Source organism: Zootoca vivipara, chromosome 11 (genome assembly GCF_963506605.1).
Source record: "Zootoca vivipara chromosome 11, rZooViv1.1, whole genome shotgun sequence".
Classification (NCBI taxonomy): domain Eukaryota; kingdom Metazoa; phylum Chordata; class Lepidosauria; order Squamata; family Lacertidae; genus Zootoca; species Zootoca vivipara.
In genome coordinates, this window is record NC_083286.1 from 32,375,407 (window position 1) to 32,392,569 (window position 17,163).

Sequence of the window (17,163 nt, forward strand, 5' to 3'; positions counted from 1 at the left end):
TGACAGGCTGTCCAGTCCAAGTTTTGGAGGAAAGGATCACCAGTTTGCTGGTGCAATGCAGCTCTGCTTCTCCATAACATGTGACTCAGGAGAGGCTGTGAATGACCTAGAGTCTAGACCAGGCATCCCAAAACTTTGGCCCTCCAGATGTTTTGGACTACAATTCCCATCTTCCTCAACCACTGGTCCTGTTAGCTAGGGATCATGGGAGTTGTAGGCCAAAACATCTGGAGGGCCACAGTTTGGGGATGCCTGGTCTAGACTGTTTTCTGGAAGCAGTACTGGAGTGGATGAGGCTCAAAATGATGAGTCTGAGCCCTGGAAAGACAGAGGCACCATGGGTGAAAAGTGGTTCCCATATCTAGGAGAGAGGCCAGCTGCCTGTTTTGGATGGGACAGTAGTCCCTTGAAAGAACAGGCATGGAGTTTAGGGGTGCTACTGAATCTTTCTTTGTTGCTCCAGGCTCAGATAGCCTCAGTTGCCTGGAGGGCCTTTCACCAGCTATGACCATTCTTGGCCAGGGTTAGTTCAGTTGCAGTGATTTTTGCAACTGTGACTTCAAGTCTTGATTACGGCAATTAGCTCTATGTTGGGCTACCCTTTGAGGCACAAGCTGCTGCAAAATGCTGCAGCAAGATAGTTAATTGGGATAGGCTATTGCCAGCACACAACTCCAATGCTCAAAAGCTTGCACCTGCTGCCCATAAGGTACTGAGTCAGGTTCAATGTTCTTGTATTAATTCACCCTTAACAACTTAGGTCCAGGAAGAGACCACCTAATCCCTTATATCCCTGCTCAATCACTGAGATATTTGTGAAAGTCACTGTTAGTTACTTTCATAGCACAGATCCACAAGGAGCTGTGTGCTTAATATTGTGGGCTGAATTTTGTAGAACTCCCCTGCAGTTGAGGTTAGATAGGCTCCCTGTTGAACTTCTGGCACTGAATGCACTTAAAAATAAAATCCATCAGGCTTTTAAACTGAATTCTGATTTTATAGCTTCAACTCATTTTTGCAGTATTGGGTCTTCTATCTACAGCTTAGAGATGATTGTGATTTAGTGGTATACAAACGGCTGAAATAAATAAAGGGGGAAATATAAGAAAGGAGAGAAATTGCCTATAAATAGCACTTGGACAGAAGATGGAGGACCTTAGACAGGTTAAAGTCTTCCCCACTTTGGTAAGATGTATTTCTGGTTAAATTGTGGTAGATTTACATCTATACATATAATTAGCATATGCAGATTTCAGACAGATCCATGTCCTCTTTCCTGCTGGTGCCTAAGTGCCCACTTGAACATCCTTTCAGCTGCTATGCAGATTCAAGGCTGGAGGCATGACCAGAAAGCCCCCAAAACTGGGAGGGAGATTTTCCCCAACCAACTTTACAGGGAAAGGCCCAACAAATTTCACCTCCATGTATACAGTGATATAAAAGTATTCTTAGGAGAGGATCTACACTCTTTTTTTTTTAAACATCCAAAGGTAGCTACCTCCAAAAGGAGACTTGCCCTCCTTCCTTCCATTGGAGAAGAGAACTCTTGGATCCAGCAAATTGGTGCTTAGTTATAGCGATACTTTATTCATTAAAGCAGGTATGAGGAACCTATGGATGTCTAGATGTTGCTGGATTACACCCCATCATCTCTGACCACTAGGCATGCTAGACAGGTTCCTCAGCCCTAGTTCAGTGCTTTATGGGGAAAATATGCTTTTAAAACCAATAATATTAACAACAGTGACATAAGCTGTCATATTGTCAAAATGAAACATTTAAGATATAAAATGAACCCCCCTCCCTTCATCAAGAAAAAAAACATGATGGGAACTTTCAAAAACTTTTTGGCTACAAAAAAAAGAGACTGTTTCACTGTACAATGAAAGCTTTATAATAGTGCTTTAAAACCTCTGTGACATAGACTGGAGGTAAAAGATCCATTACAAAGCTGCTGAAAGCTGAGGAATTATAATTTTGTTATCTGAAACTTCTAGCCCACAAGTTGATTCCCCCCCCCCGTTATTTTCTTTTAAATGGTCAGCAGAAGTAGCAGTGACTACAATGACAGTAGAAACATTTTCTTGATGTCATATTTTGACAAACCAAAAGTTGTTGAATGATAAGATGCTCATTAATATAATGCCCCAAATTAAACATTCCCACCCACCATAAATCTTTAACTTATAAAGTTCATGTTTTCAATGCAGCTTTGCTGACTTTTTCTTGCAATCTGTCGAGTGATGTAAACTTACATCAAGGTCTTGACTAGATTTTTTTATTATAATTATAATTATAATTATAATTATTTATAACCCAACTTTTCCCCTGACAGAATTCAAGGCAGCTTACAGATAACAGTAAAAATGCTAAAAACGTAGAAAATGCAATCATTGAAAACAATTAAAAGTTGATAGAATTAAAACTATATACATATATGAAATCTATTAAAACAATACCAATAATTACAATAAAAATAGCACGGAAACAGCTCTTTCATTAAAAGCGATCAGTTCCCAAAAGCCTGTTGGGACAAGAAAGTCTGTCGGTGGAAGAACAAGGAGGAAACCAGTCTAGTGTCTCTAGGGAGTTCCAAAATTTCAGAGCAGCCACTGAGAAGGCTCTCTTCCACATCCATATGCTCAGAAGGATACTATGGTTGATGGTATCGAAAGCCACCAAGATATAGCAGAACCAACAGTCACATGCTCCTCCCGTCCAATTCCAATTACATCAATTTAAACACAATGTCAAATGCAGTTTAAAGCAAAGTAGTCACAGAAATAAGGTGGGTTCTAAAAATATACAACTCTCTCTCTTCCCCTTTATCATTTGCATCTACTTATTCACTTGTGTTTCTTCTTTATTTGTATGACTGTAAAGGCCTGTAGGAGTATACTTTCTGAAGATGTTATTTTTGGATTAATATAGGAATAGGAATTTTAGCTATTAACAAAACCTTAAAACAACATAACTTAGTTTTAGTTTTACCAATTTCTGACAAAATTCAGAACGTGTATCTACACATCTGAGAGATTCCTTGTTTTATTTAACAGTCTGCATATTTACGAAGGTTAAGAAATGCTTCCTCTGCGCAGAGTCCCACTTAATTTCCTAGCTTACAAACATTAATTTCTACGTACTCTTTACTCTCTTGCCTGTGCCCCTCAAGGAAAGTCCCACTGGTTTCCAAAGCACAGGTCATTCTATGTTCCCAGTCATCGTATTTGAAATAATAAATCTTTTTCAGGCCTGAGAGAATGCCCAACTGAGCTGTCTGACTAGAGGGTCAAATGTCAGCCGTTAGGAGGTCATGCCCTGATGCAACTCAGGATTCTCATTTAAGAAGCTGATCACTGCTTTGCTGCTAGCTTACACTGCTGCCTATTTAGGCTCATTTCAGGGCTCTTATTTCAATCTCACCTAGAAAGAAAATAAGTGTGTCCCAGTGATTTACTCTTTCATTGACTTTTCACTACCGGGACACCTGTTATTTTCTCCAAACTTGCTTTTACTCATAATAACACAGCTATGTTGATCTTGCTACCCAAGGATACCAAAAGACAATTTAACAAACACCACTCTAAAAGGAGCCATGTTCCAATACTCTTAAATAAAATAAATCACCAACTTAACACCAGAGCAATTAAGACTTTGCATCTTCTCTCAGAACTGAATATGAAAACTTATTTGAAATATCACATTAAAGACATATTGCCATTTCTGAAAGGTAGAGCATCTGCTTTGAATGTAGAAGGTCTCAAGTTCTGTCCCCAGCATCTCAAGGTAGGACTGGGAATGTCTCCTGCCTGAAGAGCTGCTGCCAGTCAGTACCAAGCTAGCTGGACCAACCAACTGACATGGTATAAAGGAGCTTCCCATGTTCCAGATTTCTGTCTACTGGTTTTTGGCTTTCTCCGTGTTTATATATACACACACATGTGCACAGACTTGAGGAATATACTTTACAAATCTCTACCAGGCATCCCCAAACTTCGGCTCTCCCGATGTTTTGGACTACAATCCCCATCATCCCTGACCACTGGTCCTGTTAGCTAGGGATCATGGGAATTGTAGGCCAAAACATCTGGAGGGCTGCAGTTTGGGGATGCCTGAACTATACTATCAACACTTATTCCATAATAATTTGGTCAAAGGTACCCCAATATTGTTCCAGCTCCTCAACAATATCTAGTGGTACTTTTAAAAACAATTTTTCATTGGTTTTTAAACAAATACAATAACCATTAAACACACATCCAGCAGTGCATCTAATGGTGTTTTATCCTTTGTTTCTAGACATACAATTGCACATTCAACATTCAAGCATATTATTTAATGTATCCTCTCCAATGAGAATACTGAGCAGTTGGTTTAACAAGGTCTTGATTTTGGCCATTAACATAGTTAAAGGGGCCTATGTGTCTTGGAAGGTGTATTATTTCTTATGTCTTTAATTGCCTTCCTTTGTCTGACGAGATCCTCAGACATTGCTGTATCCCAGATATTATTCCCCCATATATTCAGAGGTATTTCAATCTGCTTCTTTCATCACTGAGCTATCACTAATCATGCTGCAGTCAGTAAGATGCCTACTAGTTCTCTATGTAGCAGGGTGGAACCTACGTCTATGTCCAAAGATAGTCGGGCTAAGGCAGGATTTGGAGAAAGAGGTTGGCCTGCAATTGCAGACATAATGGAGAATACTCTATTCCAACAGTTTTTAACATGGGGGCATTCCCACCAAACCCAAATAAATGAACCAAGCTTCCACAGCCCTTCCAACATAAAGGGGAAGGGCGGGGTTAATTTTTGCCAACTTGACTGTTGTCCAGTGCCAGTGGAGGATGACCTTGAGAAGGGCTTCCTGTTGCAATGTTGCTGTTTTCTTCCCTGCTCCTGCCTATCATCATTGGCTGCTGCTGGTGATGGAGGAAAATGCAATTTATCACAACAGCAGGAGGTAGGTTCTGTTAGATATTGTGAAGGAGGTAACTAGATGCACAACTATTATTTGCAATGGCAGCTGAATGTTTAGTGCAGTGTCTACTTTGGACCCTAGAGCCATGCAATACTGGTAATTCTCTTTTCATTCCTAGAATGCCACTACTTATTCTTAAGACAGGGGTAGCCAACATGGTACCCTCCAGGTGTTGCTAGGCTACAACTCCCATCATTCCTACTAATTGGCCATGAGGCGGATGGGAGCTGTGATCCAGCAACCTCTGGTGGGCACTATGTCGGCTACCCTTGATTTAAGGGCACAGAATTATCAGCTAAAATCAGAATATTCTAATAGCTAACTTCATTTCAACCCAGCAGTGGTGCTTTTATTCTTCAGCACAATAGATTGTTCCAGATGACGTCGTCCAACAAATAAGCAGTGTGCTACTGCAGTGAGAAGCTTGCTTTGTTAAGTACAATGGCTTACACATAGTAAATTTAGATTTTAAAATGAAGAAATCAACCAACCAAGTCTTTCCAACTGCTGAAAATGCAGTCAAAGCTACCTGTGAATAAGCACCAGATATTAGCCAAGTAATGAATAGAGTGCTTTTAGTAGTAATTTGTACCAAACAGCAACACTTAAATGTTATGAGAAAGAATGACAAAAAGTAGGATAAATGACTCTTTGCGGATCAGAGATCCGAGGAGCATTTTGCTGAAAGACAGCTGTAACAGCCCAGTCTGAGTAGCAACGTAAGTAAACAAAATAAAACTGCTTCCCAGAGTGGCTATGCTTTGCCAAAGAAAGCAGTCAGGTAAGAGCTATAAACAGCTGAGAGACATGTAAACATTACACTCTAATTTGTTTTGAACACAGGAGAAAGTAAAATGATTTACAAAGATCCTTCCAATTCATGCTATGCACACATTGTGTCTGTTTCAAATCTACTTAAGACCAAACGTCAGAGAACTGACATTGCCTCAACATTATTTATAGGTTAAAAAATTAATGCAAGAGCAATTTCCTATGTAAAGTGCTAGGAAGTCTTTATTTCTTTTCTTGAAAAGACTACTATGTTCTTGCTAATTTTATTCACTATAAGCTTTTGTTTCATCGCGAGAGATATTGTAGTGTCAGTATACGGAGTAGTGTCAGTATACGGACATTTAGGAAGGTGGCAATAAAGATCTTTTTCTCTGCTACAAATAATGAAGTTCTTTAGGATTTACCGTTATAAAAGTTTCCTTTGTTCACTTCAGTCTTCTGCAAAAGAAATAATATACTCTCTGAAGGACTGCTCAAGTAAGACATATTCTATTTTTGTGTAATGTGTAATTGTTCAATAATTGTAACAGTAACAAACAAGCAACCATAACATAATAAACTAGAATGGTTTGAATTTCAAGAAAGGTACCTTTATTAGTTTGTGGTAGTGAAAAAAGAGTCTTATGGTAAAGACCAACAAATTTGTTAAGGGATAAGCTTTCATGGACCACAGTCCACTTCATCAGATGATATACACGCTGCACATAGGCACACTCTTAGGGAAATAGTGTCTCTATAATTTCAGCCACTGCCACCTCCTCCCAAATTTCCTTGACTATGGGATTTCTTACAAGTAGGGAAGTCTCTGGCCTCTTTAGCATGTGGCCCTCAGAACATTGCTCAGAAGGGAATGTGGCCCTTGGGCTTAAAATCTTTCTCCACCCCTACTGTAAACTAGCAACAGAACTTCTGCTGGATCATTTCCATTTTATTGGAGAAATTCCCATTGGTTTCAACACATTTGGCTTCTGCAAAATATATTGATGACCTGGTAGTTAAGGGGTTCAAGCCATTTGGAATACAGAATTAGACTTTTTTCTCTCTTTTTTGGTAAATTACAATCACTAAACATCCTCTAACTATTGCTATTTAAATCAAATGGCTGGAACCCTAATGTGAAATAACAGCACCCCAAATGCTATTTTAATTGATGAAATTATTTCTAATGTAGAAATAAAGAAACCCTTCACTTCAAGTATTGCATACTTTTGTTTCAATATTTCCCACTGTTACAAAGCTGAATAGAGAGCTCATTGTGTGCGCTATTCTGCCATGCCAATCCACCCCCTAAACCCAATTTATACAATAAGCCCCAAAGGCTGCTACTAATAGCAGCCTATGTTGACAGGTTCAATTTTTTGAAAGGAGGAGGGAATTGATATGGTTCCACAAGAGTGAGCTGTCTTTCAAATGTCTATTATATAGCAATATCCATCTGCAGAAAGGTTTTGGAATTAACAGCTTTGGTCTCCTACATTTCTGTCCATCATGTGAAGCTATAGATAATGAACAGGCTATTCCACATTTGCCACGAGAAACAAATGTGCAGAGCAAAGATAGAGCAATATGGAAACCTGAACTTAATTTATTTTAAGAACAGCAACATTCAGAATACTCTTAATTTATTTTAAGAACAGCAATATCCCCAGCGTTCTGCTACTTTAGAACCTGGTTATATTTTAACTTAATAGGGACCCAGGTGGCGCTGTGGTTAAACCACTGAGCCTAGGGCTTGCTGATCAGAAGGTCGGCGGTTCGAATCCCTGTGACGGGGTGAGCTCCTGTTGCTTGGTCCCAGCTCCTGCCAACCTAGCAGTTCGAAAGCACGTCAAAATGCAAGTAGATAAATAGGAACCGCTACAGCGGGAAGGTAAACGGCGTTTCCATGTGCTGCTCTGGTTCGCCAGAAGCAGCTTTGTCATGCTGGCCACATGACCTGGAAGCTGTCTTCGGACAAACGCCGGCTCCCTCGGCCAATAATGCGAGATGAGCGCGCAACCCCAGAGTCGGTCACGACTGGACCTAATGGTCAGGGGTCCCTTTATATTTTAACTTAATAAAGGAGGGATAAAAATATTATTCATATTGCTTCCAGCCTGCCTAGTCTTACAAAGCCCTTGCACTAAGTTTTACAAATCTATAACACCATATTGAAAGTGTGTCTGTCATGCTATGCAGATGCAGGGGAAAGTGTCCTGGGGAGAGCTTATCATCATGAAGATGAAAGAGAGCTCCCAGGCCTTTCAGAATGAGACTTACTGGAACTCAGCATAAAGACAGATGCTGCCTTTTTAATGGCAATTATTACAATACTCTGGCACAGCATTAAATCCATTTCTGATCATTTTTATCTCTTAGGAATTGCATTAATCAATGTCGCCTCCCCCCCCTCTTTATATAAAATTGTATTTTTTCAGTACCTTCCAGATTGGTGTGGATTCAGTGAAGGGAGAAGTTTTTGTTTTTTAACTTAAGAAGAATTTCAGAAGTCAATCATTAGAAGCGTCATGACAAGTATTGTAGCATTCACATCATAGTAACACTTTGATAAAACAGCATATGTGCGAATCAGACCTCAACATGAGGGTAATCCCAGTAGCATGTACAAATCTTAGTCAAATGAGGACTGGAGACAGGACGGGCTCAATACATTTTGCTGCTTGAAGCAAAACAGAAAGTGTTGCATCCTGCCACTGCCCCCTCCACCACTGCTCCTTCCTCCTCTTTTGCCGCTGCCTGAAGTGACTGGAGGCAGCCCAGGAAAGCCCCAACATACTGAAGGCAGGAAGGGAGAAAAAAAGGATGCTGGAGAAGAGCAGGTGGCGGCAGCAGCAAAGTAGTCTGCCTGACAGCTTGGCCTTCATCATGAAACATTCCTGTAAAATAAAAGGGATGCCTGTGATATCTCTGATATAAACAAGTTCGTCTACTTCACCTGCTGCTGATGTGGATGGCTGTGTTGGATTTTCACTTTCATCATCGGTGCTTCCATCATAATCTTCTGTTTCAACTTTACTTTCAGATGTAGACATGGTGTCCCTGTAAAAACACAAAGGCATTTCCTTCTCTTTAAAATATATTTTTAACCAATAGATATGATATCATCATCTGCATATGCAGTGCAGATGAACAGGTATTTGTTTGAATTGCATTAACTGGATAAGAGATATAAATAGAGACCATTATTTGTGGTGTGACACCCCTTTTTGCTTTGATTCAGATTTGTCATGGCCAATGGCTGGTGCAATAAATTTATTTGGATTGGATTGGATTGGATTGGATTATGAAAGTTTTAGACAAATCTGACCAAACTCAGGTTCTCTAACCATTTTTCTTTGAAAAAAATAATTGATTCATCAGCTTAGAGAACATTTATGGTTGTTACGTGTGTGTTTTTTTAAAAAATGTTCCTTGTCAAAAGTATAATAAATGAAGTAAGTGTGGTGAAGATTTCACAAAAGTCCTTTCAGTTGGCAGTTTTCAACGTTTTCATGACCTTAGTCCTAACCTCCAACGAAACCCATTTCCTCCCCAATATATACGTTTTTAGTCATTATCTGCTGTCTTTCTCATTCTCTCTTTTCATTTTCATTTTCTCCTTTCCCTAACTTTCCCCCACTTTCTCTCTGTGTTTCTCTATTAAAAAAGCAAATCCTTAAAAGATGGTGCTGCTGCTGGTGTGACCCACTTTAGGTCAGGGCACAACCCAGCTGTGGGTCCTGACCCAGACGTTGAAGGTCAATGTTACTATCATATGTCTAAAGGCTACTTCACATATGATAGTTATAACAGGTTCTCATTAAAAAGTTTAGTACGTAATGTGTGATGTTGCTAAAACAAAGAGGGGGAAAAAGGACAGAAAGGAAAGATAAAATGAATTCTAAGACTGGCTGACCTGATCCACACCTCCTCGACTAATTCCGGGAATTTCAATATGAACCTATTTGATCTTCACCTTCCGGATTCAATCACAGATTGGAAACTAAGCTTTCAGATTTTGCTCTCCTCTAAATTTTTCAGTGTATTTTTCCGTTCAAAAAAGTACCATCAAATGCATTATTTTAGGATAAAATACATAAAAAAATAAATCTATGTGTACTGTGAGAAAAAATATATTTAGAAATTTGGATTGTGTGGGGAAATACATACAAACATATTTAGAATCTTAGTGCTTTACAAATAATGCAGATAAATATCAAAATGAGATGAAATGAATGTGTTGTGAATGAACAGATGGAAAAGTACAAAGAGAAGAAATATACTGATTTGTCCACCCCTAGTTACATGATTTCTTCTCCCCTCCCCTATGAAGCCACAGTAAGGTCCTGAACACATTTCCAGGAAAATACTATGCATAATAGTAAAAACAAGGTACATGCAAAATTTGCGATGTGTGCCTGTTTCTGTTGCATTTTTTGAAACAAGCCAGAGTAATAGGGTATTTTATTTTACAGTGGTACCTCCACTTACAAATGCCTCGATTCCAAAGGTTTCGACTTCCGAAGTCCGCTAACCCGGAAGTATTTTCGCCGCGCGCACAGTCTGCGCATGCGCAAAATGGACGCTTCGACTTCCGAAATTTTCAACTTCCGAAGAGCGCCGCGGAACGGATCACCTTCGTAAGTCGAGGTACCACTGTACACCTAAAATTATTCAAGCTTGATGTTTTCAAGGTCATCTGCTATTAGAGATGGTGATACAGCTTCAAATCCTACTAATACATTCTTCTACAGTCCCAATTAGCTTCCTCAGTGGAAACAAAGCCCCACTCTTAGTGGGGGAAATAGCTACCAATAGCTCCTTTCGTCAAGTTCAGATTATTGTTAACGAGCTCTAATACTTTACTGCATTTACATGGAATAAACTTTTGCTAACCCTGATCAACCTCTGTCCTAGCTATGTCTTAGCCATTCCATCATCACAAATATTTTCAAGGAAAGCCCAGTCTGCATATCAGGTATCTCATTAGCTAACACTTTTATCCTTCTTTTAAAGCCAGGATTAAGAAAAGACGGGCAGGCATGCCTGTGATATACAAAATGTTTGACAGTTTCAAATGAAGATTCAGATTTATTACTTTGCTTCTAGATGGCATTAATGAGACTGAATTGCAGAACTGCTAGAGGTGCCTGCACTTCAGAGCTCAACAAAGTAATTTTTGCTGTAAGATCATTCTGCTAAAGCTTAGATGAGTCAACCAAACAGAACCACATTTATTTTAAGCATGATGCTTAGTAGCACAAAGAAAGTAATAAAGAGTACCTTGCTTGTGTTGTTTCCAAGACAGCTTCTTCAGCTTCTTTCAAACTTTTCTGTAAGCTTCTTATCTTAGCTTTCTTTTCATTGAGGACCAAGACAAATCTTTTATAAAGTTCCATCTCTAGTTCTTCTTTAGCTTCAACACATTTTTGTAACCTTAAAAACAAATGTACATTTCCGTACTGTCAGCTTTATACACTTCAACACTTTCTCCCCAAAACTTAGTGAGAATATGCAAGAACATATGTTTCAAAGAGGCATTATCCTTATTAAATCTCCAACAAGAAGTAGTGTTAGACAGTCCTTTTCTATACAAACGTAAGGTAAAGGTAAAGGGACCCCTGACCATTAGGTCCAGTCGTGACAGACTCTGGGGTTGCGCGCTCATCTCGCATTATTGGCCGAGGGAGCCGGCATATAGCTTCCAGGTCATGTGGCCAGCATGACAAAGCTGCTTCTGGCAATCCAGAGCAGCACATGGAAACGCCGTTTATCTTCCCGCTGTAGCGGTTCCTATTTATCTACTTGCATTTTGACGTGCTTTCGAACTGCTAGGTTGGCAGGAGCTGGGACCAAGCAACGGGAGCTCACCCCGTCACAGGGATTCGAACCGCCGACCTTCTGATCAGCAAGCCCTAGGCTCAGTGGTTTAACCACAGTGCCACCTGGGTCCATTTCTATACAAACGTGGTGGAGTCTAATAGATTCTAAACATGATTTTCTGTTGTATAAGTCTTAGTTAAGATCCATTGATACCACTGCTTACAGAAGTCAAGACACTGTCCCACTGTCTAGGTAGTATAGGAACAAAAGTCTGACTGTATGGAAAAACAAAAAAAATCAGAAGAAAATATTATTTTGAATTATATACCTATCATATTGTCATATTGTCCAGTTGACAACTGGACAATGAAAATTGATTCTATGTGCCCTAACTATGGCCAAAAGACGGTACTGATGAATTGGAAGGGGGGGATTATGGTTCCCTTTAACCAATGGATTGAAATCATTACAGCACTTACAACATATGAACAGATTGCTTTTAGATGCAGACTTTGTTTGGATAAATATACTGTTATTTGGAATGAGTTTATACAGAGTATAGCAGGTTAATAATAATCATATAAGTATTAGCATAGATAAGCTTCATATATAAAACCATATATTGTATTATGTTTTTTTTCTCTCTCTTATCCTTTTCACTTTATTTTTATAACTGAAAAACTTTAAAATATTAATAAAAATACAAATGTACATTTCATGTTTATGATAAAAAGTAAGAGAGGTCTCTAAATTGTCTTAGATGCTTACATCAACAGCATGAGGCATGGCAGCAGGCTTCCAAGTTTACCCAAGTGGAGAAACCAGCTCCAAAAATGGAATATGTTGTCATACTGGATTGCGGCTATTGGGTGAAATTCAATGTTACTCTGAGTAGGCCCACTGATTTCACCTATTGTATATAAATTTAAATTTTAAAATTCAGGGGTTTTGTGCACATTAAACCATAAAGGCCCAAGATATTAAGCTGATGTTTCAGAATGTATTAGGCTCTTTAGGTCATTAGCCCAGTTTAAAATATTAGCAAATATAGATTGTACCGCTTTACAGATTAAATTCCATAATGGGAAAATAATCTTATGAACTATTAACACTGTCTGCCTTGGTGTGTTCAACAGCTGATAAATAATTCATCTAATTTAAATGCAAATGCAAATGGGTGTGTATTATTAGCATGTAGATCAGCTCAATAACTCTTAAAAGAAAGATCATATGTACTAATCAACTATAAATCAAACCTCACACTCTTTAGCAGGGGTGGGGAAATTGAACAGAAACAGTAAAATGTGAAGATTAATAGTAAAAGGAGCATCCTTACACATTTCATTGGGGAAGCAAATTTTAAAAAAATGTTTCAGAAAATAAGGACAAACTGATAATTGGAGATTTTTTCCTATTCTGTAGCAGCAAGGTTCAGAAAGTTCAGTCTTCTTTATATATCAGTCATAGGACCTTATCATTTGCAGAAAATACTTCTACAACTGCTTTCAGTAAGAAACAAAATCCCTACAAATTTCTGAATTATAGCTATCTGGAGGATAAACCAAAGCTCGGCAGATGGAAGTCTGCTTTTATTATTGCTAAAAGCAACAGATTTAAATTAACACCAGCAGATTCCTGGTTTAGCATGGAGTAGTGGCATGCAAGGAATATGAAAGTCACAAAAACCAGGCAGCTTCTTTTTCATTGAAGAACAAGCTCTACCATCTTAGAAGACAACCAAAAACTTGTATCTAGTACAAGGTGGGGTTTTTACATTTCCAAATTTAAGTTCGATGTGTTACTTTCATCCTTGTTGCCTTATGTCCTCATTTTATCTGTATTGCTCCCCTTTTTTTCTAGATTACATTCCAGTCTGGCTTCAGGCTTCCTCATGGCACTGAAACTGGCTTGGTCACCCTTGTTGATGACATTAATTGGGAGAGAGATGGGGCAGTGCAACACTGCACTCTCTCCTCGATCTCTCAAAACTGTTAACCACAGTAGCCTTCTGGAACGTCTCAGGGGGTTGGGGGCCACTGTACTTCTACTATAGTTTCCTTCATCATCAGGAGATTCAGAGTGAAGTATCATCTATATGCAAATTACACCACCTCTATCTGTACCGCGACGTCTGAATTGGGAAATCTGGGGCTCCCGCTATCACTCTGTGGGTGGATACTGGACTTTCTTTCAGATCGCTCCCAGAGGGTCCGGTTGGGCCCTTATATGTCTAACATGCTTAGGACTAACACAGGAACACCACAAGGATGTGTGCTTAGTCCGCTCCTTTATACTCTTTATACCTATGATTGTGTCGCTGCCCACCCTAGAAATAGGGTTGTCAAATTTGCAGATGACACAACTGTGATCGGGCTCATCTCTGATAAGGAGGGTGAAACGGACTATAGAGATGAGGTGGAGTGGCTGACAGAGTGGTGCAGAGTTAACAACTTGCTCATAAATACAAAGAAAACAAAGGAGCTTGTGGTGGACTTTAGGAGACAGAAGAACAAGGTCCAGCCACTTTTGATTGACGGAATTTGTGTGGAGAGGGTAACAACATTTAGATTTCTAGGCATTGAGTTACAGGAGGATCTGTCCTGGAGTGTTAACACAAAGAGGCTTGTGAAGAAGGCGCAGCAGAGACTGTATTTTTTGAGAATTTTAAGGAAAAACCATCTTCCACAAAAGCTGCTGCTTGCCTTCTATCACTGTGCCATACAGAGCATGCTCACGTATGGTTTATGTGTGTGGTACGGAAGCTGTACTTCTCAGGATAGAGCAGGGCTGTGTGGAATTATTAAAACAGCAGAGAGCATTATTGGCTGCTCACTCACCACCTTAGAACAAATCTACACCACCAGGTGCCATAGAAAAGCACTAGACATATCAAGAGATCCAACGCACCCTGGTCACCATTTCTTTGAGCTCCTGCCATCGGGACGGAGATATAGAACAATGCAGGCAAGAACGAGCCGTGTCAGGAACAGTTTCTTCTCTAGAGCGATTTTGGCCTTAAATGGAAAGACTGGACTTTGAAGTCATCTTATTTTACTTGTTATTTTGTATTATATTTACTGTTTTTAATTAGGTTTTGTAATTTTGGATTATGCGGAATGCTTTATCTGAGTGGATGTAGCAACCAAGTAATTTCGTTGTTCCTGCAAGGGGACAATGACAATAAAGATATCTTATCTTACCATCTGAATCAGGAGAGGCAGTTGAGCTATTAGGCCAGTGGTTGGAGGCAGTGATAAGATGAAAGTGGCCCAATAAACTGAAGTTGGAAGGGACCTCGGAGTCATCTAATCCAACCCCCTGGAATGCAGGAATCAACTAACACATCCATGACATATGGCCATCCAACCGCTGATTAAAAACCTCCAGGAGAGTCTACAGTACAACCTCACGAGGAAGTCTGTTCCACTGCCGAACAGCTCTTACTGTGACAAAAATTCTTTGTGATGTTTAGTCGGAATCTCCTTTCTTGTAACTTGAAGACATTGGTTCGTGTCCTACCCTCTGGAGCAGGAGAAAACAAGCTTGCTCCATCTTCCAGTTGACAGCCCTTAAGATTTTTTAAGATGGCTATTTTAAGACCCTTTATCATCAAAATAACCATTATCCATCCTTACTTTAGAAGTACAGATTATTGTGGCTATTTCATTGATATGAGAATAAAAATCAAATCAAGAATATGCCATGCAGTTTATTTTCAACTTACTGCTCTTGCACATCATCCAGATCACTTTGAAGTCTTTCATTCTCTTTTTGCAGATGCTCATTTTTTGAATGTAGTCCTTTTATGCAGTCTAGGCAATAGCTAATCAGCTCACTAATGACTTCAGCTGGACCTGAGACTTTCTGTAACATCAGCGATCCGAGTCTAAACTAGGACAAAAAGAAACAATGAGTTACTTAGCTAGATAAGGTCAGGATACTCATTTTCAATCAGGCATCTTCAATGGTCACTCTACAAACACTTTCCTGTTACAAATGACAACAGCAAGAAGATAGAGCTTGTATACTGGTGAAAGCTTTTCCTTCCTAGGACTTGCTCTGAAAGGTCTCTACTGATATTTGAAAATGGACATTAGAGCAGGGATTAGTTTCATTTCAACTGTAAATGGAACTCCAATAAAACACAGATTGTGTGCTGCCTTCTGAAATATAAGCAAAGTGCCATAAAATATTAAAGATAGGGCTTTATTGCATCTGTATAGGATAAAGCTATACCTCTCAAATCTGTCTTTGCCAACATAGTGGTCTAATACAAGCCACAAGAAATTGCACGTGCATTCAGATCTTGCTAACTGATAAAGTCATTGGGAAACTCAGAAATTATTAATAAATCAATTTATCAATCCAAAGAGCTTGGGAAAATAGGCATTGAGTTTTTTTTACATTTTATCAAGAGTTAAGGTAATCCACTAGCGAAGATGACAATGAGGCCAAACTTAGATTCACAAAAATTTTAGGAGCATGCATACCCCTGCGTACCCCCAGAAAAAAGCACTGCCTTTAGCTAATTTAAGTTCCTACATCACTTTTTCTGTCATGGGTATTTGCCGCAGATAACTGTACCAACAATGATCATTGTCAAAAATTCTCATTTTTAATTACTGACCAGCAAGCAGCCCTGCACATGCCCCTAAATTTGTTTGGTGGGTTTCCCTAATCATCTGCAGCAGATTTGGGGATGGCACAGGGCACACACAGGGAGAGGAGAGGCAGGGAAGTCCCATAATGCAAGCAGAAGTCATTCTACTCATGTAAGGTGTGGTTAAATACCACCCATAACAAACAAAGGCAGGCCCCATGCTAGTATAGAAGACCACACTGTTGCATCCAAGGTTTCGAATAGCTGTAAATAGCTTTCAGAAGATCAACAAACCTAATTATAAGGTGAAGCTATTGCAAATATGTCTAAGTAATACATAACACAGGGGTGAGCAAACTTTTTCAGCAGGGGGCCGGCCCACTGTCCCTCAGACCTTGTGGGGGGCCGGACTATATTTTGGGGGGAAATATGAAGAAATTCCTATGCCCCACAAATAACCCAGAAATGCATTTTCAATAAAAGGACACATTCTACTCATGTAAAAACATGCTGATTCCCGGACCGTCCACGGGCTGGATTTAGAAGGCGATTGGACCGCATCCGGCCCCCGGGCCTTAGTTTGGGAATCCCTGAACAGGTGGAGACTATGCTTTGACTTTCTAGCTTCAGAATTACTGAAAGGCCAGGTTTAACAGAGAAAAAAAATCTATACAACATGTTAAAGGTAAAGGAACCCCTGACCATTAGGTCCAGTCATGACCGACTCTGGGGTTGCAGCGCTCATCTCGTGTTATTGGCCAAGGGAGCTGGTGTACAGCTTCCAGGTCATGTGGCCAGCATGACAAGCCGCTTCTGGCGAACCAGAGCAGTGCACGGAAACACTGTTTACCTTCCCACTGGAGCAGTACCTATTTATCTACTTGCACTTTGACATGCTTTCGAACTGCTAGGTTGGCAGGAGCAGGGACCGAGCAATGGGAGCTCACCCCATTGTGGGGATTCAAACCGCCGACCTTCTGATCGGCAA

At 39.7% G+C, this 17,163-nt stretch overlaps 1 protein-coding gene across 1 annotated transcript in view; it reads right to left on the reverse strand.

Annotated features, from left to right (window-relative positions):
* The window catches only part of XRCC4 (X-ray repair cross complementing 4), a 72,104-nt gene that overhangs the window by 13,135 nt on the left and 41,806 nt on the right, over positions 1-17,163 (reverse strand). The window contains exons 5-7 of the mRNA XM_060280215.1: positions 15,300-15,466; positions 11,036-11,188; positions 8,709-8,812 (exon numbers count right to left, since the gene is read on the reverse strand). Coding sequence (XP_060136198.1) covers positions 8,709-8,812; positions 11,036-11,188; positions 15,300-15,466 — 424 coding nt within the window. The remainder of the gene's footprint in view (positions 1-8,708; positions 8,813-11,035; positions 11,189-15,299; positions 15,467-17,163) is intronic.